Source organism: Rhizopus microsporus, assembly GCF_002708625.1.
Source record: "Rhizopus microsporus ATCC 52813 unplaced genomic scaffold scaffold_40, whole genome shotgun sequence".
NCBI classification, from domain to species: domain Eukaryota; kingdom Fungi; phylum Mucoromycota; class Mucoromycetes; order Mucorales; family Rhizopodaceae; genus Rhizopus; species Rhizopus microsporus.
In genome coordinates, this window is record NW_019671955.1 from 5,937 (window position 1) to 26,024 (window position 20,088).

Sequence of the window (20,088 nt, forward strand, 5' to 3'; positions counted from 1 at the left end):
ATGTGTAAATGTTGTCTTGACTCTATATTTAGCTTCTCCTTTTCCTGTTACCCTTTTGTGCCAGGAAAAGCCGATTCACGCAATAATTAAGGATAAAAAAAAAAAAAAAGAGGGACAATATAAAAAAAGTTTAAAAAAAGGACAAGTAGGATATCACGTTTATCCAATGAAAATGTTTCCTTTATCTAAAGTCACATGGTTGTAGACTGGCATGACTTGGCATTATAAACACCTTTCTTTATTCCTTTATGTTTTCACACAACAAGGACTCGTTTGAGATATTGAATATTAGTAGAAATGCATCGAATGCAGAGATAAAGAAGAAGTACAAAGAATTAGCCAAAGTATATCATCCAGACAATACAATAACTGGAGATATCCAAAAATTTCAAGAGATAGTGAAAGCATATGAGCTATTAATGAAGCCAAAAGCGCAGCCGATTCAATACTACTATGCTCAAGACCCTATATACTATCAAGGAAAATGGTCATCACATACTAATACAAGATTTGTAAAGAATACGACATTCATGTCTTTACTAGCAGGATGTGTCTTGGTGATCAGTACAGTCCATTTCTTTTACTTTCAATCATCACATGCAAATTTACGTTATGCAGCTGATCAGCATCATTTGAGATCAACTATCGACTTGAAAAGGGCAAGGACAGAGGCTAAGTTATTTGGTAACGAAAATGGTATCAAGCGAGTATTGAACCACCGTCTGAATGAATTTAGAAAACAAGAATAAATATCTTTATTATTTAATTTTATCTTTAATCTTTTCTAGTTCATGAACATATCTTCTTGAGAATACTTCAATATAATAACTAGCACCATTCCATACACTAACAGCAAACATACCTATCAAGAAGGAGGTATGCAGCCAATAATGTTGATACAAATAATAGGTGGGCACAGACGTAACCACGTTATAGGTCAGTTGAAGCAACATGAACATTTCCAACTTGTACTTTTCTCCAAATAAAAAGGCTGTTGTCTGTATAAACCCTTTTTTACCATGTGTGTCATTGAGTAACCATGAATACGATGTCAGTCTCAATCCCGATTCTACTTTATCCCTCCTACGAACCATGATGAACAAATAGTAAAGGGATTGCCAGATGGCATATGCTGCTGTGCTATAAATGACGGCTTGCTGCAAGCTAATACTCGGGACTTGCTTAAATGCAGGATACTTGGTGTCACGATATAATGTCACAATACTTTGATTATCACAGTACACGTCCTTCACTAATTCGGGCATCCACCTTAAACAGTACATGACCAGCGGAGGGAAAATATGAATGAATACTGATGTCACCTTATCCAACGAGTGAAATACAAGTGAGTTTCTCCATGTAATAATCGCCCAAGCAACGGGTCCATTCGTCATGGTAAAGGTAGCAATCAACAATAAACTTGAATCTGGTTTGAGCCATAAAAAGAGCATAGTCATCACATTGACAAAATAACACATGTCAAAAATAAAATAGTGCCATCGTCTGGATCGATAGATAACATACCGTAAAATAAGCAAGATGACTAATTGCACGCTGTAATAAATGGGAATAGAGTTGGGGTATCGAATGGCCAGTGCAGGTGCGACACAAGAATTACCAACGCCTACCACAAAAGAAACCTTGTCTCGTAATTTTACTGTTTTAGCATCCCGATTCATCCGTCTATCAATCTTGTGATATTGTCGCACCAGCAATGCCTGGATTCGCGTTCGTTGGTCTTCTAGTTTCTTTGTCTGTGCCTTGATCTTCTCTCTAGTCTTTTGCGTCCACTCTGTCGATTTGACGACAAATTCTTTTTGTTTGTCTTCCAGTTGATTTGTTACTTGATCTAGTGCGGCTGATAGCATATCTATCATATCAAAGTCGTTATCTGATATGTAGCCCACAGTATTAGCCCAATCATCAAGTGCAAATATATCCTCGGTTTCTTTCTTGTCAAGAATATCAGGACTATTCTCTCCACTACTAGTGTTACTCTCACTATTCGCTTCTGCTTGCAAAGCATCAGGAGGCGAGTTAAGTATCATATTTATATCTTGCTCAGTCATGTGTTTTTTTAATAAAAAAAAAAAAAAAAAAAAAACAAGGAGAGAAAAAAAACCCCCTCAAGGTTTTATAACTCGCATAAATTAACTTTCACGTGACTGCCCTCTTGGTGTAATTCTATAGGTTGACGTAGTGAAGGCATCATGGATATAAAGTCATTAGAAAAATGATCGGCCATTCATTTTCGTCTAGCCAAACGAGGCATATCATGAAATAATAATATTGGGAAGCCTGAATATTTAAAAAAGCGTCATACTTTATTTCGTGTAAAAAGTATCTCAATAAAGCATATCTATATCACCTTTGTTTATCATTTCCAAAGTGGTATGTTGAAATGATTAGCACTTGTACACATTGATTTAGCGTCCTTTTCTGTCGTCTAAGGAGTTACGTCTGCTTCTTCGTTTATCATCTGAACGATCTTCTTCACGTCTACTTCTTCGCTTATCGTCTGAGCGATCTTCTTCGCGCCTTGAACGTCTATCGGATGATTTTTTTCTTTCTGGACTTTCATAGCGACGAGAACGATCTTCATGTCTACTTCTTCGTTTACTATCTGAATTGTCTTCCTCGCGTCGTGGACGTTCTTCTTCACGCCTTGATCTTCTACTATCCACTGAGCGGTCTTCTCGTCTGCTTCTTTGTTTATCAGTTGAGCGGTCCTCTTCACGTTTTTGTCGTTCTTCTTCATGTCGTGAGCGGTTCTTTTCACGCTTTGATCGCTCTCCTTCATGTCGTGAGCGATTAACATCACGTCTTGACCGTCTATTGTCGACTGAACGATCTTCACGTCTACTTCTTTGTTTATCATCTGAACGATGGTCCCGTCTTGAGCGTCTACTGTCTACCGAACGGTCCTCACGTCGGCTTCTTCGTTTATCATCTGAATGATCTTCTTCACGTCTTGAACGTCTATCAGATGATCGTTTCCTTTCTGGGCTTTCATAACGACGAGAACGACGACGTCTGCTGCTGTCTTCTTTATTATCATCCCTGGAGCGGGATCTTTTCTTACTTGATGGTTTGGATTCCTTTTCTGGTTGTTTCTTAGTCATATCTTCACCATGTTCATCCACCAAATCCCATTCATCTTCTTTTTTCTTGGGCTTGGGGTTTAGTGTGCGTTCGATGTTGGCTAAAAGGGCTTTGGCTCCCTCATGCTCTGATTCGAGTTTTAACACACGCTCCAGTTGCTCTGCTGCTTCTTTTAGTTTACTTTGCTGTACAAGTCTGATAGGGAAAAAGTGTGAGTTTCAATAGGTTGAAAGCGCAGTTTATTTACCCTTCAGCCACGTGGAACCAGCCTTCTGCATATTTTGGGTCCATGTCAAGTGCTCGTTTATAATACTCCATAGCTTCTTTGATTCTATTTTGCTTTACTAGCTTGACGCCTTCTGCCACGCTATATATACATATATAAGGTTAAAAAAAAGGGCATATATGAAAGTCTGTTCCTTACGAGTCTCTTGCATAATTCCTGTTTTGTATATCACGTAGCTCTAGATAATTTTCCAAAGGTCTTACTTGCTCTACCGTGATGGATCGGTCATCAAGTACTTCAGGTAAATAAGGTATATCTTTCAATAGTGTTTGCTGTCGGGTAGCCTTTGAGTTGACATTAAATAAACTAGCCAATTTTAACCACTGATGAGGATTAAGCAACATGGCCTCGTCATGAATATTGGATAACCAAGCAGATTTTTCGCTAGGTGTAAGTATACTTAATTTTTCAAATAAAGGCTCTTGTGATTGTTGTTGTTGTTGTTGTTCTATTAGTTCGGTCGTCAACTTTTCATTCACTGCGGACTGTTTCTCACCATTTCTTTGCTGTTCTTCTTTTTCTTTTCTAGCTCTTCTGTCAGCCTTACGACGAGCAAGGTCATTGGCAGCTTCCTTAAAGATACTGTCAACAGAGGTTTTTACAGACTGTTTTTTAATAAATGCTTCCAGTTTGCTTTCAAATGCGTTTGTACTTTCAGTATCATTCAATAGTGTAATAGGGGGAGTTGTTGGTGTATAGCCGTTATTTGTATTATTATTATTGTTATTGTTGTTATTTGCATTAATGCTTGAAGGTAAAGAAGCCTTTCTGTAAAAATAATGTCTCGAAGGTGTTCTTGGTGGTGTATTTGAATCTGTGGTTATTGCTGTGTTCATTTGGGGTATAAAAAAAAAGAGAAAGAGAGAAAAAGTACGATGTGACTTTGAAACATCAGTAGATTTTTAGTTTGTATGGATAAAATTCAATTTCAGCTAGCAAATGATTTTCAGGTTCATATACTAGTACTTGCTTTTAACAAGATCATGAATAAAAAGTACTGGCTAAGCTTTTTGTTTATAATTGTTATCTAAGATAACGAGAGAGAAAAACAGCTCATCATAGCTTAAGAGTTGCTCTCTTTAACATTTTAAGCCACTAGCACTGGTCGAATGGCCTCCAATGCCAAGAGAGACAAGGCAAACACTACCAGCTTTTCAATGCATTCAGCATGTCTATTAAAATAAGTATGTTAGTTTAAAATAAAAATACATAATAGCTATTACTAGTTTACTTTTTGTGTTTTCGTGGATATTTTAAGTTGATTGAGAGCATCGTTCCTGTCAGACAAATTTTCTTTCTTTGGAAAAGAGAGTTTGCAAGTAGAAACAAGTACTCTATTAACTAGATAATGCCTAGTCCCATACTTTAGCATTACTGTAGTATTTCTTTCATATGGCACGCTCAAGAAACGAAACCAACTATTTATGAGTATCATTTTCTGTTTATTAAAAACTAAATTTCTAAAGATGTATGTCTTGCATAATATCATCACTTTATTCAGTAACTATTGGCACACAACGTAATATCAATAACCCTAGTGATCTTGATTATCAATCTTTTCTTCCAACTTGATAACATGTAATACATAAAATGAGTTTGATTAAAGCATTAGTCTTTTTAAGTAATCTTTAATGTATTCGAACAGAAGATGAAGCTAGTGTAAATCATGCCATGAAAAAGAACTTTACAAGCGATTTATGCAACAATAGTGTTCAATTACCAGCTACTTGAGCTTATTGCATCTAAAGAGGGAAAGCGGCTTCTCTACTTTTAGGGAGGCATACACTGTATCAAAAGAGTATGCCTATTTATTTCGATAATGAATATCAATCAAACACACATAAACTAGTAGAGATAATATATACTAAGCTTTTAAAGATGAAATTAAAGATCAATATTACTTATTTAGTAGCTATAAATTTCATTTTATTTTGTGTTACTCTTTAAAAAAAATATAGACTCGTGAAGGGCAAAGAAGTGCCTCCTCTTCTTTTATTTTTCTCTCCCTCTCTCTCTCTTTCTATTTACACTACTCCCCTTCCATTCCTTAGCTTATGTCGAATAACAAGGATAAACGTCGTTTAACAGGATACAGTGGAAATACCATTGGTCATCAGTCAGTCTATGATGATTACCATGATGATACTTTTGAAGAATATGATGAGGATTCTGATAGTCATAATGAAGAAGAAGAAGAAGAACATGAAGTAGCACACGAGGATGATACTGGATCCGAATTGAGTATTCCTGACGCTGATATAGACTTCGATCTTGTCTATGCTCTTCATACTTTTTCAGCTTCTGTTGAAGGACAAGCCACGGTTGTGAGAGGAGACGCATTGACCTTATTGGATGATAGTAATTCTTACTGGTGGTTAGTTAAAGTACTAAAGACGGCCGAAGTTGGTTATATTCCAGCTGAAAACATTGAGGTTTGCAAATACTAGAATAACCAGTATCAAAACAGTCCACTGATCATTCTATACAGACACCGCATGAAAGACTTGCAAGACTAAACTCGCACCGTAACATTGAGGTAAGATTGTACTTTATAAAGACACCATTTCTTAAACTGTTGTTTAGATCACTCGAAAGGATAATTTTGATGCTTTCCCTGTTCCACCCACCACTAATCCAACCAAGACTCGCAAGAGAGTAACACTTGCAAAAGGAGTCCAGTATCAATCTCAAATCATCTTTGGCTCAAGTGATAGTGAAGATGATGATTTTGAAGCTGAATTTCAAGAATGGGATGAAAAGATGCGTTCCTCAGATGAATCAGACCTTGATTCTTCCACAAGTGGTGATGATGACGAAGATGACGATCCTTATCATTATTATGATGAACCACAGCCTATTTATCCTAATCAGCCTCACCGTTCGATTCTGTCAGAAGAGGAAGATGAAAAGATTATTCCAAACTTAGATTCACACCTAAGCGCTGATTCTGATATCATTAATGACCCTAGAGATTTTATTTGTTATCAAGGATCTCAAGAAATGGAGCAAAAGAAAGAAAATGATAGTGATTATGATGACAATGATGATGATTTTAAGGACGAAACTATAAAAATATCGCTTACGCCATCCATTGCAAGAGGCTCGGAAGATAGTCGTCGTGACTCAGACACGAGTATACAAACCAAGTTGAAAAAGGCGGCCAAATTGGAGAGATTACTTGCATCCTCCTCGTCTTCACCCTCTTCAACACTGCCTGACAAGAAAGAAAAGAAAGCAAGTGGCATTCGTAAATTCTTTTCGAGAAGCAAGAAGCCAGGCAGCAATAGTAGTAACAACATAGACACAGCTCAAGTGACAATCAATGACACATCGTCTCACAATTCATCTCAACCAACCATTGTGAATGAAGCAACGAGGTTAAAGATACAACCTGGCAACCCAACTATGAAGTTTAAGGAAACACACATTGATGTATATCCAAACACAACAGCATGCGAAGTTATCCAGCAAATATTGGACAAGGAAAAAGGGCTTGAGCAAGAATCGGAATCCAGCTATAATGACTATTATTTGATCGTGAAGACATTGAGCGGAGATGAATGTACGCTAATACCTTCAGATAAGCCATTGGAGATATTCTATTCATTAACCGCGCATCTGAATACTCCTATGCCATCATTGAAAAAGGCAAGAAGAATATCTCAAATGATGGGCAGCGATAATCATGTAGGGGGCCCAGTAAGGGATGAAACGCATGATGAAGTACAGTTCTTTTTATTTTCCAAGACGAAGCGAATTGAAGATGGCGAGATTCAAATCAAAGTGTCTCTGCTACCTTCTGATCAAATGCTAGAGGATAGTAAGAGAGTTGATAAACTTGTCAAGATACCTTGCAGCTTTTTGATAAAAGATGTTGTCACTCTACTTTTGGAGAAGTTCCATATTCTGAATGGAATAGTTGCTGGTGACGATGATAAGAAATCGCTTAGATTAACAGATGAGAACGAGATTGCAAAGTATCAGCTAGCTATGAGTGTGGCTGAACAAGGTACGAGTGGCGATAACAGATACATGTTGATTACTAATTAAACGATAGAACGTCTCTTACCTCTCAATGAAAAACTACTTGCTGTCTTTGGTGATGATATTCCTCAAATCCACTATAGACGTAACAGTAACCCTGACCGTAGTTCGATCACTGTTAATATCACTCCACCTGAAAAAAATGAAACTTATTTCCTCTTGAGATGTGTCGAAAGACCTAAAAAGAAGGAGATTGAAAAACAGACAACAGGAGGGCCAAGTAAGTTGAGCGAATATAGATATAACAGTAGACTAAAAAAGATGAATGATAGGGCATAGACCACATCATCATCTTGTTCGTCAAGATACACCTATGCCAAGAAAAGAGCCTACACCGGACAATGGATTTCAACCACCTACACCGACTATACTATCTACTTCTCCTAAAGATGAACTATTAACGCAAATTGATGAAGCTATTCAAGATACCCTCTCTCATTCATCACTTTCAATCATTTCATCCTCATCTATCACCGAACAGCCAACCAGCACGATCCCTCAACGCCACATAAGACCATCATCTACTGAATCCATACTATTTTATACCAGTGATTTCGGTGTGAATGATTTAATGGTTATTATCAGAGGTGCAGCTGCACTTCATGAAGTCAACCATACCTCAACAACAACAGCTCTTCGCAGTGAAATAAGTGATGTATTTAAAGATACACATTCGAGACTAGATCAATTAGAAAAGGTAAGCATATATAATAATGTGTTCAATAGTTAATGATTAGAATAGGAACTGGATCGTATTATGACTGAAGCAGTTGAAGTGTATCATTAAAAATATTTTTGTTTAAGTATAATTTGACAAGTTTATTTCAATAAAGAATAATACTAACATAAACAATAATAATAATATAATATAATAATATATACTTATAATAAACAATCGAATACAGTAATGAATGCAAATCCCTTATGCGTATATAATGAATGAATGGAAAAGGAAAGTAAAAATAAATAGACTTATACATTATTATTGTTATTATTCTTCTTGACTGTTTCAAAATGCTGTTTTACAATCAATTCAGCTACCTTTTGTGCTTCTGATGCTGTCGTCACTACTCTTTTATCATTCATGATCCATTTTGCATTAAATGCACGCTGATAATGATAGGAAGGTAAGGCACTAGGTGCTGATCTTGAACGACGTCTGAGCATAGGCATAGGTTTAAACATGCCGGGCTGTGTTCTATTCTTTGATTTCATCACTTCATTTCTAAAAAATTGTCTCATTTCTTGATCAAGATCAATAGCGTCAAGTAATACACCCAAGGATAACTTTTGTCCATAGCTGGGCAAAATAGATGGTGCTGATGTTGTACGAATATGGTTACGTTGATTAACAAGTACAAGCTCTTTTTTAAGTGAAGGTTGTTCTACTCTTTTCTTGTTTAATCGTTCAATAGAAGGAAGAGCTGCCTGAAGTGATGGAAACATTTGTATACAAGTTAATGTTTGGGAAAAAAAGAAAAGAAAAAGAGAAAAAGAGAAAAAGAAAAAAAATCATTTTATATACTTGCTTTCTCTCGCTCTCTGTCTTTTCTTTATTCTTTCTAATAGTGCCCTCTATTCTTATCCACCCCCTCAAATTCCAATTGATTTAGATACTAACTAAACTTTTTTATATAAAAAAAAGCAATAGAAAAAGAAACAAAGAAAAAAAAAGAGGCACACACTTCTCCTCAGTTTATTCCCTTAATTTGTTAAGTCTTCATCCCTTATTACATCTCCCTTAGGTCACTGTGTTCGTCAATTCTAATCTTGTTTATATGAATATATATATTTATATATATAACCCCTTATTGCAGGAATTTTATTTCATTTTTGGTAAATCCTTTGTATGACTCTGGCAAACCCCATTTTGGAATCTTAATTCAAGGTCATATTTAACTGCGCCCTATGCAAATCGCGCGTTCATTTAATACCTTCAACCTCTTTTGATATCTTAAAGGTTTAACTGAATGCAAAGCATATAAATCAATAAGCAAAAAGAAAGGATAAGTATAACCTGTAAACATTGAGCAATGCAATTCATCATCAACATCTTTGTGTGTAAATGTGTGTCTTCTTTTTTTTTTTCTAGAGTAACCCTGCATCGTAATCTCATTTAAACGTTTCCCGGCTATATTTTCACTCCATGACTCCTAAACATGCTTAAATGAGATAAGCTATTGCATGCTTAGACATATATTCATATAAAGTCTTTATTATTGTATCATCAAAATAATGTTATTCTCAATTCATTACGTGTCATCTCTACGGTATTTTTCTGTATATAAAGAGTACTTTCTGATCCTTTCCCTCTTTTCTCTTCTGTCTGTAGTTGGAATGACAATCCTATCGCATTACGTCAAAATGAAGTATCCTTATATGCCTGAGCACTGACGACATCAAAGTTGCCAAATACTGACTTATAAAAAGCAACTATATTGATCATTTATTGTTTCAATAACAACCGAGAGATCATACATGCTGTGAGTATTATTTTTTTTCTTTTTAAAACAATGGCGGCTTTATGCATACGCTGATCTGCCAAGAGTCCAATGACTGATAGGTATTCTTGATCTCCTTTCTTCATCCCCCCCCCTCTCTGTCTGTCTCTCTTCTCCTTGCTTTGAGTGCTTTTTGCTAGTCTAGATTTCGCCTCAAATATATCTTTGAGAAGATCATAAAACAGCATTCCAATACGCCCTTTAACGGAAATCATGAAACATGCAATGTTAACCCGCACATGGCGTTACTCTGTCACACTTGATCATCGGCTGACTTTTTGTTCAAAAGGGGCGATGGAATGTCTCCTGGTCACAAGAAAAAGGGAACTGGAAGAAAAGAGGGAGATAAGAACCAAGAAGACGTCATACTGTTAAGTCTATCAAACATATCTCCAAGAATAGTGTTTTGTTAATTATCTCAAGTATAACTTTTCTTTCCTTTGGAGAAATATACAACGTCTTCAAAGTCATAAACAAACAACGTCATGCTTTATTGATCCTTTAATGACTTTAGCAATTGTAATATAAACTTTTCTCTCTTCTCTTTTGCCACCAATGGGTTACGTTCTTTAAAGTCAACAGGCGGTCTCAGCAAGACGGTGAATAGTTCAACTATAGATAAAATGAGACACTGCAGAGCGTATGCTTTTTTTTTTCCCTCTTACCAATTTTGTTTTCTCTTTCTTTTCTTACTGAAGAAGGAGCGTGATCAATAGCTTGCCTTAAAAACATACCAATGTAAAGTAAGACATTGCGTCGAAAAGGCGGCAGAGATTCTTTGAGCTAATATAAACTGTTAGCTGTGATCATTTAGACATACCATGAGTTTACCATATTCATTGCATCTACAGATTCTGAGGCTTCTAAGGCACGCTCATACATGCTGGTTGGTATAACGGGATCAGGTAAGCAATCTAAAAAGGCTACTAAGACATCAATCATCGAATTTGCACTAATTGCTTCTTTATCCAAAGATCTTTTAGATACACTTTCTTCTTCCAACGTAAGCTCTGACAGGGATAGCTTATCTGATTCCTGATCACCAAGTAGCGTGTTGGTATCAAATTGCTCACCATTATCTAAACATTGACGAATATAGGTTGAAATAACGAGATCTCCGTGGTATAAGAACAATGATTCCTGCAGCACAAAAGGGTTAGTCTTCGTTGGTTTTTCCCTTTTTAATTGAATGCTTACAATACGAAACATGTTGGAATTCCATAAAAAGTTCATCACCTTCCACAACTCTTTAGGTAAATCAATCTGGTTTAAAACTGGAGAAGGAGGCTGAGATGGGTTAGAGGTCGGCTTTGTCTTTTGCAAGTTTTGTGCTGCTTGTTCACTGATTGGTACTGTCATTTCTGACAACCGTTCTAGAGGCACACCGAAACATGTAGGCACATAGTCACCAGAGATGGAAATAAAAAAGTCTTTACTATTTTCCAAGCGAAGGATGAGTATATCTTCAATCTTTTGTTCTCCACGGTTCAAAGGGGCCGAAATCGTAGGATCTACCATGACTTCAAAGCGAATGACTGCTCTTTCTCCAGGCGCAAGAACACCTGATATGGGCGATACCTGAAGCCAAGGGGGCAGAATATTGACCTCATCATTCTTGGGCAAGAATCTGAATAGAGTAAGAACTCGGCCAGTGTTCTCGAGCAATATGGTCTTTTCCTTGTACTCTAAGAAATGAACCTTTTCAAAATCTACATAAGAAGTAGAAATTTCTCCGCGGGGTTGAGCATCTTGGCTTTCTTTCAGTTGTTGAACAAGAGCATCATGTGTCTTTTTTTGAAGGCGACTGTCGATCTTTCGAATATTCATGCTCATCAAGGCTCTTACTGGTTTATGATCACTCATCATCATATTCATACAGTGAGTATAGTCTAGCAACTCTAATCTCTCTTGTTCTGGTGAATCAACACGGCTCTTTTTCCACAGAATACGATCAGTCCAGGAGGGTGCACGGCGTTTTTCGCTTAATTTTAAGAATTAGAAGCCTGCTTGAGTTTCCTTTTATGCCTTACCTTGTATCATACTGATTGGTGCCTGGATCATATTTATATGTAGGTAGAAAGGTAATTGGGCCTTCTTCAAACATAGGGAATGTTCGGCCTGCCTTTCGTTCGATTGACAATTGGTCATACTCTAATAAAACATCGAGTCTATCTTGACGTAACCAGCTCTTAATGACCGATTCACTTAAATTAACACGATAATTAAGATCACCGCACCAAATTAAGAAGCTTTTCCCCAAAAAGAATGTAAGAAAGATTATCCAATGCTCTCTTTTTTTTGTTTTCTTACTCGCTATGGTAAATGGATGCCTCAACCCTCCAATCTCGAATGACATTGTTGTTTTCCACAAAGGAAACACCTTCATCACCACCATTATTCCAAAAGTAAGATACATAAGAAGTCAACTGATCTGGTTGATGGGCAAAGATCAATCGTTTTGATAGCTCTGTAAAGTCTTGATTTCTCTTCTCTGTCTTGTCAGTAAACGCAGCTAGATGACTGGTAACAAAGCATAGGTAGCTATCATGGAAACGTAATCGAACTGCTATACCACCTTTGTTACCCTTTTGAGGAGTATAAGTATAACTTTTTTTCTCTTTTTTCCCTGTACTCTTTTTACATACATTACCATCATATTCATTAAACCAACACCAGCCCACGTTATTTGTGTCTCTGAGATGAATGGCTTGTTTGTCTTTTTTGTAATGACGATCAATAGCATAGTCACAAGCTGTTTTGAAGCAACCTTGTAATAATCTTTTCCTTCATCCTTTAATGAGCTAATGATTGCTTTTACCCATGCGTTTTCTTTTGTTGGATCATAACGAATGTATGCTTCTGTATTTGTCTCCATCTCCTGTAACCCAATGATATAAAAATCAGGATCCACTTTCTTTCCATCTTTTGTCTTTAAGGTTCCTTGAAGCCACTCGGATAAAGAAGATGTAGGTAAACTGCCATGAACATTCCAAGTACCTATAAATGCACTTTAAAAATGTATTGAATACATACTTTACTTTGCACTGTATCTCATATCCTACGTTGCTTTTTCCCAATGAACAAATTCATTCTCCTTTTTCATCAGTTGTGAGTTAATCCAATGATCCTTTGCATCTTTTAATGTAATCCTTCGTTCCTTGGTAGTGGATAGAATGGATCTTGTACGTTTCATGTTGATTTTTTCAATTGTTTCAGCCCTTTGTAAGGGCAAGACATATTTCAATGCGCTATCGGGTCCATCTCTCAGAGGAAGTGAATTGGATCGAACAGTCGGTTTGGATTGTATTCCCACTATCTATGATTGAGTTTTCCTTTTCAAATGAATCTTTACACAAACTACCTCCAAACTTTCTATACACATTCACCCAATCATATGAAGCGTCATTTTGAGAATTTATGTTATTGTTGGCTTTTATATGTTAGACAATGTGACGGATTATCTGCCCTTTATTTACCTGCTACGGTAATAAGTCGCTTGATATCCGTCAATATCTCTGACATAATCTCTTTCTTGGGAAACACGATATGAGCGGAGTCTTGGTTCAATGAAAATGTAACCAGCAAATCTATAAAGTGTGCATGAATATCATCATCAGCATGTCATCACCAAGAGTTTACCAGGTTGTGTTGTTTTATCTGGTAACGGATTGGATTGAGCTAATCACTAGAATGAATTCTATGGTTATTTTAATAGTAATAATGAACAAACCGATGTTAATCTTTAAATCTGAATAAACTGGTATTGTCTTCAATACAATAGGTGGCATCGATTCGTCTTGTGACTCTTCTAGTAACAATAAGCTAAAAGAAAGAGTAAGTTGTGCTTGTGTTGTATTATTTGCTCTTTTACCAGGCTTCCCCTTTATTCACGTCTCCATGAATAACGATAACTAAATAACCATTCTTTTCATCTTGGGCCTTTGTATCGACAATTCTAACTTTGGAAACGTAAAATGACATTAAAGGTTAAGGACATTGTATAGTTTTTATAAAGTGTCAGTTTATAACATATATATAAAAGGATATGAATTCTGCCTTATCAGGTGGATTGACTAGGCCGTCCACTACACTCTGTCTTTTCGGCATTCTTCACTTGATTAAAAAAGAGTAAGAGAGAAGAAAGAAAGATAATGGCCAGTTGCGGAGTTACACACTCATCCCAAGTGGCTTACTTTTCCCTATCTCTCTCTCTCCCTCCCTCTCTTTTTCTCTCTTTTATAAAAAGTTACGCGTATTTGAAATGTCTATTGCATTAAGAGAGGAAAATTTTGTTGTAATCAATGTGGGATCCAATATAACCACTGCTGGTATTGGAATGCATGATACAAATAAAGCACCTGCTGTGGTATATTAAAGACACAATACAAATACAAACCTATAATAATGACATACGTTTAGTTTGTCAATATGGCTGACTTCAATTATCCAATCAAAGACAATAGAATCAGTAACTGGAAGGATCTTGAGGATTGCTTACACACCATTTTGTTTAAAGAAATTGGAATCAAGAAATCACGAAATGAATGTCCAGTGCTATTATCTGTTCCTGTTCAATGGACAAAGTTAGAACATGAACGCATCACGCAGATATTCTTTGAAAACTTTAATGTACCAGGCATCTATATTGCGCCACAACCCTTATTGACTTTATTCGGATGTGGTGCTGTTTCTGGTATTGTTGTCGATATTGGAAGTCAAATTACAGGTAGAGACGATGAACAATATACACGTTTGTATTCTAATACAAAAGAATAGATATCAATATTGTCGTAGATAGCAACGTTCAACTACAATCCAACTTTATGATCCCTATTGGAGGCAATCACTTTGACGCTTACTTTTTAGAGCTATTAAAAAAAGATACACACCTTGTAGAGCAATTTAACCAGCATCAGCTTGAGTTAGATTTAGACTTTGCAAAATATGTTCGTGAACTGCCTGGAATTTGTAATGTCGCAATTGGACACGACTTGGAAGATGATAAATTTACAACGCAGCTATCCAATGCCATGGAAGAAATGCCAACTGCTGCTACTGAGGAGCTATTAGACGAAGATAACCCAAAGAGCAAAGGAGATGAAGATGCTGTTGGAGATATTCCCGAGACGGTAGATATAGAATACAAGGGTCATACATTCACAGTTGGTCCATATCGTCATCAAGTCATCGATCCACTCTTCTTTCCTGAGCTGATACAAGTCCAATGCCTATCACTTCCAGAGGCCATGCGATTGGCAGTAATGAATTGTGAACCGCCAGAGATTCGACCCAAGCTTTGGGAGAGCATTGCCATTGCTGGTGGATGTTGCCTAACAACTGGGTTATCAAAGCGTCTTAAAGTAGAAGTACAAATGGTTTTGCCTCAGTCAGAAAATGCAGGCGACACTCAACCTCGTATTATCAACTTTTTAAGAATTCCCGAATACTTTACAGTGCTCAAAGAAAAAGAGAACCAAGTTTATTCGACATGGCTAGGCGCAGAAATAGTTGCAAAGGTAAACACATAATAAAGTCAAAAATTATGGCCCTATATAACTCTTTTAAATAGCTTGTATTCATAGACGCCAAGAATTATGTTAGCAAAGTGGATTATAATGAGTTTGGTCCATCTGTCATTCATACAAAAGCTTATTAAAACTCAGTGCAAAATAATAAATTTCTTTTCTTTTGCTTCCTTATTCTTTTCAACCATGGCGCGTATAAAGAAAAGGAACCTTATAAGCTTGCTTACTGTCTTATTTATCGTGCTTGCTGCACTTGTTCCTAAAGTCAAAGCTTGGACAGAAAGTAAAATAACACTTCATCTATAAACATTGTCACTGATGATCCAATAGCCGATTTCGAGATCTTTGACCTTGTAGATGCTTTAGAAAAAGCAGAAGGCAAAGACACAAACTTTTATAACTGGTTGGGCGTCTCTGTACGTTATATCATTCAATACAATAGAAAGAACTAATTTTTTGCTGTCTTCCTAGCCTTCTGCTACTCAAGGAGAGATTTCAAAAGCGTATCGTAAACTATCACTCAAATGGCAGTAAGTCATCATCTTTGAACATGACAGTCTACTTACTGTGATACATAAAGCCCTGATAAAAACAAGAATGACCCCAAGGCAAAAGAGCGTTTTGCTAGATTAGGTGTGATTGCCAGTATTCTTCGTGATCCAACCAAAAGAGAAAGGTACAACTTTTTCTACAAGAATGGAGTGCCTCGTTGGCGAGGCACAGGGTATTTATACAGCCGATTCCGACCGGGATTAGGCACGGTGATCATTTTACTCTGTTTGATTGCTTCTGTTATGCAATATATAGCCGGACAAGTCAATTACCGACAAGAAGTACGCAGAATTATCCGTTTTGTAGAAGATGCCAGAGCTCAGATGATGGCAAATGCGCCCAAAGGTCGTGCGCCTTCGTTAGGCAAAAGTTTCATTGAAGTAGGACAACGAGTCATGCGATGCGAGGTGAAGGGAGATCACTATCTGATTGTTTATCCCAATGAAAACAGCCAGGAGCCAATCCATCTAAACGTGGAATGGGTGAAGAAGCCAACGATTCAAGACATATTTATTATCAGTTTGCCAAAGAGATTATTTTATAAGCTATTAGGTAAAAAAGATACAATTGAGCAAGATAAAAAGGAGACAAAAGAAGAAATAGAAGAATCAGTGCCAAAAAAGAAAGCAGCACCTGTACGTAAAAGAGGTGCACCAAAAGTGAACAAATATAAATAAAAATGTGCACACACAAACTTGATGATATTTTAATTCCAATGCTTTTATTTTATAAAAGGGGAGGGACACAAAATACATGTAAGGAGAGATATAGAAAGGAAGGGAAACTGTACACATTTTTATTTGGAACCATTTTTAGAAGATCTACCTAGTCTATGAACACGCAAATGTCGACGCATATTACTTTGTACACTAAATTGACGTCCACATCCTTCCTCTAAACAAACAAAAGGCTTTTCACCTGTATGGGAATATGTGTGTATGCGTAACGAAGAGGGTCTATTGAAAGGCTTTTTACAGTAAGGACAGAAATACTTTCCTGTCTTTTCATCTCTTTCTATTATCGGCTTCTCTTCTTTCTCCTCTAATTGTACCATCTTGTTGTTATTCATATTTAATGCATCTGATAATAAATGGTTGGATGAAGGTGGGCTTGCAGTGCGTGCTCGATGAGGTAATTCATTGATGAATGGTAAATTATTATTATTGTTGCTATTGTTGTTGGGAGTAAGGTTTGACTGATAAAAATCAGTGGCTATAGTCGTATTAGCAGAGACTGTACGTCGGTGTGTTTGATGTCTCTCTCTTCGTTGATTTAACATCGTATGTGTAGTGGGTAGTGGCGGAGTCGTGCTGTGTAATGGATGAGCGAGTGTAAAATCGGAAATAGACCTCGTATGACTCGCACCAGGCGGTCTTCTTGCTGGTGTACTCAAAGGTGGTAATAATGTAGTAAGACTAACATTGGCTGTAACAGCAGTAGTAGCACTTGTAGTCGTAGTAGTAGGAGGAGTACTAGTAACAGCAGCGATAGTAGTATTCGTAGCACTAGTAGTTGTTGTCGTTGTTGTAGTGGATGGGGGCATGATCATCCAACTTGGTACATTGTTGGGTATGCTATTCTGTGAAGAAGGTCCAGAGATAGAGAGTTGTTGAAGCTCGGATGGTAAACTGCTGATACTATGGCTTTGTCTGTGGTGCCGTCTTGGTGCACTAGGAGGATTGGTTTGGGTTTCTTTAATCATGTTACCACCATTGCTTTCATCATTTAATAAGAATTTAATCGAAGGCAAACTTGGATTCTTGGTGTGAGTCATAAAGAAATGGGAAGGAGAAAAAGAAGAGATAAACTGGGGGTTAGGTCATTGTGGGCCATTTTTAAAAGAAAATAGTCGGAGTTTACATTCAATGGTTTAAAGGAAAATAGTGTTCCAGCATCTAAATGAGAGTATATTTCCTTTGAGAAGGGCAAGAACAAGGGCTATAGACTATACTATTGTCACTATTAAGCGACTAGTGGTCTATGTGAAAATATAGAAGGAGAGAGACAGTTGATCATGTCATTTTACTTTACATCCTTGTCAGTTCAAAACTCAGTGATCTACATTCATTCACAGATTGAAAGCTCTGCGTTAAACAAGGATAATAGGACATTCATAATATCTTCTTTTCTTTCTGTATATTCACTGTGTAACGTGTATTTCTGCAGAATTAAGTATTTATAGACGGATGATTCTTTTTATAGTAAAGTAAGCCTTAAAAAAAGGAGACAGAATGACTTCTTGCAAATGATTCCAACATTCGTTTACTATATCCCTTGAATTTATTTGTTGTTGCTTAGTTACACATTTATGTCACAAGATCATCTTAGTTTAGATGAGAAGAATAAAGAATATGCCCATATTGACGTATTTAGTCAATTTGAACCTTGGAAATAATAATAAAAAAAATTCAATTGGGACAGAATGACAGACATGGAGAAAAGTGTTGAAAAGAAACGTGTTAATTGTGATAGCGTAGAAACTGAAATGGGCGACGGATTTAGAGATCAAGACTTTGTTGACAGTAGTAATGCAAATGAGGACAATTCAAATACAAACGATGTTGTCATACCACCAAAGAAGAAGAAAAGGATGCCAAATAATTTGAATACCAAAAAGAGCAAATATTAGAAAAAGTATAAAAGTAATCTAGCAAAGATCGATTGGAATAAAGCAGACTTGGAAACAACAGACTTTTCTTCCCTCGACCTATTGAGCATGAAATACAGGAGGAAGCAGAAAAGAAATCAGAGAATTGTTTGATATTCCAAACGAAGAGAATGATGATAGTAAAGATAGCTTCATTACATAAGAAAAGGAGAAAGATAATGACGACAATGATTGGATAACAGATAATGAAGAAGAAGAAGAAGTTACCAATGATAAAGAAGAACAAGACGGATTTATGAATCTATTGAGTACGATAAACTTTAGAGGTGTCAGTCTTGCTTTAAATAATGCAAAATTCCCAGCCATGGAACAAACAGCACTTTATCGCACAGGATGCCTTGTTAAAGAATATATCAAGCATTTATCTGAAAATCTAAGTGAAAATGAACAAGAGATTGAACAAGTCATCAAGAAAACAATTGAACAACATAAACCAAAGATGACCTTTGAAGAAATGGATAAGTCCTGATCATATGATCCTTTATCTATCTCAATTAGTTGTCCGACTCGAATAAACTTTTCATCTGGCATAAATCCATTACGCATCCTCTCTTTTCACCTCTTGTAATCCAATATGGTTAATTCCACAATCGATGAAATTCGTCGCTTGATGGACAAGGTTACCAATGTCCGTAACATGTCCGTCATTGCTCACGTCAACCACGGTAAATCTACTTTATCCGATTCCTTGGTCTCCAAGGCCAGTATTATCTCCTCTGGTCGTGCTGGTGAAGCCCGTTATATGGATACTCGTAAGGATAAAATCAGACGTGGTATTACCATCAGGTCCACTGCCATTTCCATGTATTTCTAAATGGGTGAAGAAGATATCAAGGAAAACAAGGATCAAAAGACCGATGGTACCGCTTTCTTGATCAACTTGATTGATTCTCCCGGCCACGTCGATTTCTCTTCTGAAGTTACCGTTGCTCTTCGTGTCACTGATGGTGCCCTCGTCGTCGTTGACTGTATCGATGGTGTCCGTGTCCAAACTGAAACTGTCTTGCGTCAAGCCTTGGGTGAACGTATCAAGCCTGTTATCTGTCTTAACAAGGTTGATCGCGCCCTTCTTGAACTTCAATTGGACAAGGAAGAACTTTACCAATCTTTCTCCCGTGCCATCGAATCCGTCAACATTATCATCTCTACCTACATTGATGAAGCTCTCGGTGACTGCCAAGTCTACCCCGAAAAGGGTACTGTTGCCTTTGCTTCCGGTCTTCATGGCTGGGGTTTCACTCTTCGTCAATTTGCCAATCGTTGTGCCAAAAAGTTCGGTGTTGACAAGGAAAAGATGATGACCATGCTCTGGGGTAACAACTTCTTCAACCCCAAGACCAAGAAGTGGTCCACCAAGGCCACCGATGCTGATGGCAAGCCTCTTGAACGTGCCTTCAACATGTTCGTTTT

General features: G+C 37.0%; 11 protein-coding genes across 11 annotated transcripts in view; 6 read left to right on the forward strand and 5 right to left on the reverse strand.

Moving 5' to 3' along the window:
• Positions 1–243: 243 nt before the first annotated feature.
• On the forward strand, positions 244–749 carry RHIMIDRAFT_304561 (uncharacterized protein; the record flags this gene model as incomplete). The annotated part of the gene is made up of 1 exon (XM_023614449.1): positions 244–749. The coding sequence occupies exon 1, from the start codon at positions 249–251 to the stop codon at positions 747–749; it is 501 nt and encodes a 166-aa protein (XP_023460990.1). The 5' UTR covers positions 244–248.
• A 9-nt stretch (positions 750–758) lies between these two features.
• On the reverse strand, positions 759–1,679 carry RHIMIDRAFT_209532 (uncharacterized protein; the record flags this gene model as incomplete). The annotated part of the gene is made up of 2 exons (XM_023607146.1): positions 759–1,196; positions 1,245–1,679. The coding sequence occupies 2 exons, from the start codon at positions 1,677–1,679 to the stop codon at positions 759–761; spliced, it is 873 nt and encodes a 290-aa protein (XP_023460991.1).
• Positions 1,680–2,105: 426 nt separating this feature from the next.
• RHIMIDRAFT_296038 (uncharacterized protein) lies at positions 2,106–4,224 on the reverse strand (the record flags this gene model as incomplete). The annotated part of the gene is made up of 3 exons (XM_023614235.1): positions 2,106–3,297; positions 3,350–3,469; positions 3,527–4,224. The coding sequence occupies 3 exons, from the start codon at positions 4,222–4,224 to the stop codon at positions 2,427–2,429; spliced, it is 1,689 nt and encodes a 562-aa protein (XP_023460992.1). The 3' UTR covers positions 2,106–2,426.
• A 1,180-nt stretch (positions 4,225–5,404) lies between these two features.
• RHIMIDRAFT_109616 (uncharacterized protein) lies at positions 5,405–5,957 on the forward strand. The gene has a single exon (XM_023605221.1). The coding sequence runs from the start codon at positions 5,443–5,445 to the stop codon at positions 5,833–5,835; it is 393 nt and encodes a 130-aa protein (XP_023460993.1). The 5' UTR covers positions 5,405–5,442; the 3' UTR covers positions 5,836–5,957.
• A 2,447-nt stretch (positions 5,958–8,404) lies between these two features.
• RHIMIDRAFT_242799 (uncharacterized protein) lies at positions 8,405–8,878 on the reverse strand (the record flags this gene model as incomplete). Its single annotated transcript, XM_023609844.1, has 1 exon — positions 8,405–8,878. The coding sequence occupies one exon, from the start codon at positions 8,876–8,878 to the stop codon at positions 8,405–8,407; it is 474 nt and encodes a 157-aa protein (XP_023460994.1).
• A 1,151-nt stretch (positions 8,879–10,029) lies between these two features.
• RHIMIDRAFT_220917 (DNase I-like protein) lies at positions 10,030–12,835 on the reverse strand. The gene is made up of 7 exons (XM_023607421.1): positions 12,584–12,835; positions 12,244–12,518; positions 11,964–12,182; positions 11,131–11,914; positions 10,765–11,073; positions 10,599–10,716; positions 10,030–10,545 (listed from the first exon to the last, which is right to left on the reverse strand). Exons 1-7 carry the CDS (start codon positions 12,806–12,808, stop codon positions 10,424–10,426), a joined length of 2,052 nt encoding a protein of 683 aa, XP_023460995.1. The 5' UTR covers positions 12,809–12,835; the 3' UTR covers positions 10,030–10,423.
• A 1,359-nt stretch (positions 12,836–14,194) lies between these two features.
• On the forward strand, positions 14,195–15,589 carry RHIMIDRAFT_242801 (actin-like ATPase domain-containing protein; the record flags this gene model as incomplete). Its single annotated transcript, XM_023609845.1, has 4 exons — positions 14,195–14,299; positions 14,353–14,659; positions 14,710–15,449; positions 15,503–15,589. The coding sequence occupies 4 exons, from the start codon at positions 14,195–14,197 to the stop codon at positions 15,587–15,589; spliced, it is 1,239 nt and encodes a 412-aa protein (XP_023460996.1).
• Positions 15,590–15,644: 55 nt separating this feature from the next.
• Positions 15,645–16,687, forward strand: RHIMIDRAFT_209517 (DnaJ-domain-containing protein; the record flags this gene model as incomplete). Its single annotated transcript, XM_023607145.1, has 4 exons — positions 15,645–15,741; positions 15,789–15,874; positions 15,930–15,988; positions 16,039–16,687. The coding sequence occupies 4 exons, from the start codon at positions 15,645–15,647 to the stop codon at positions 16,685–16,687; spliced, it is 891 nt and encodes a 296-aa protein (XP_023460997.1).
• Positions 16,688–16,842: 155 nt separating this feature from the next.
• On the reverse strand, positions 16,843–17,004 carry RHIMIDRAFT_192987 (uncharacterized protein; the record flags this gene model as incomplete). Its single annotated transcript, XM_023605984.1, has 1 exon — positions 16,843–17,004. A coding segment is annotated over one exon (162 nt), but the record flags the coding sequence as incomplete, so codon positions are not given.
• Positions 17,005–18,166: 1,162 nt separating this feature from the next.
• Positions 18,167–19,147, forward strand: RHIMIDRAFT_296042 (uncharacterized protein; the record flags this gene model as incomplete). Its single annotated transcript, XM_023614236.1, has 3 exons — positions 18,167–18,535; positions 18,738–18,797; positions 18,861–19,147. The coding sequence occupies exons 1-3, from the start codon at positions 18,433–18,435 to the stop codon at positions 19,145–19,147; spliced, it is 450 nt and encodes a 149-aa protein (XP_023460999.1). The 5' UTR covers positions 18,167–18,432.
• A 101-nt stretch (positions 19,148–19,248) lies between these two features.
• RHIMIDRAFT_277117 (P-loop containing nucleoside triphosphate hydrolase protein) overlaps positions 19,249–20,088 on the forward strand; it is a 2,633-nt gene continuing 1,793 nt past the window's right edge. The window contains exons 1-2 of the mRNA XM_023612671.1: positions 19,249–19,451; positions 19,503–20,066. Coding sequence (XP_023461000.1) covers positions 19,253–19,451; positions 19,503–20,066 — 763 coding nt within the window. The 5' untranslated portion in view covers positions 19,249–19,252. The remainder of the gene's footprint in view (positions 19,452–19,502; positions 20,067–20,088) is intronic.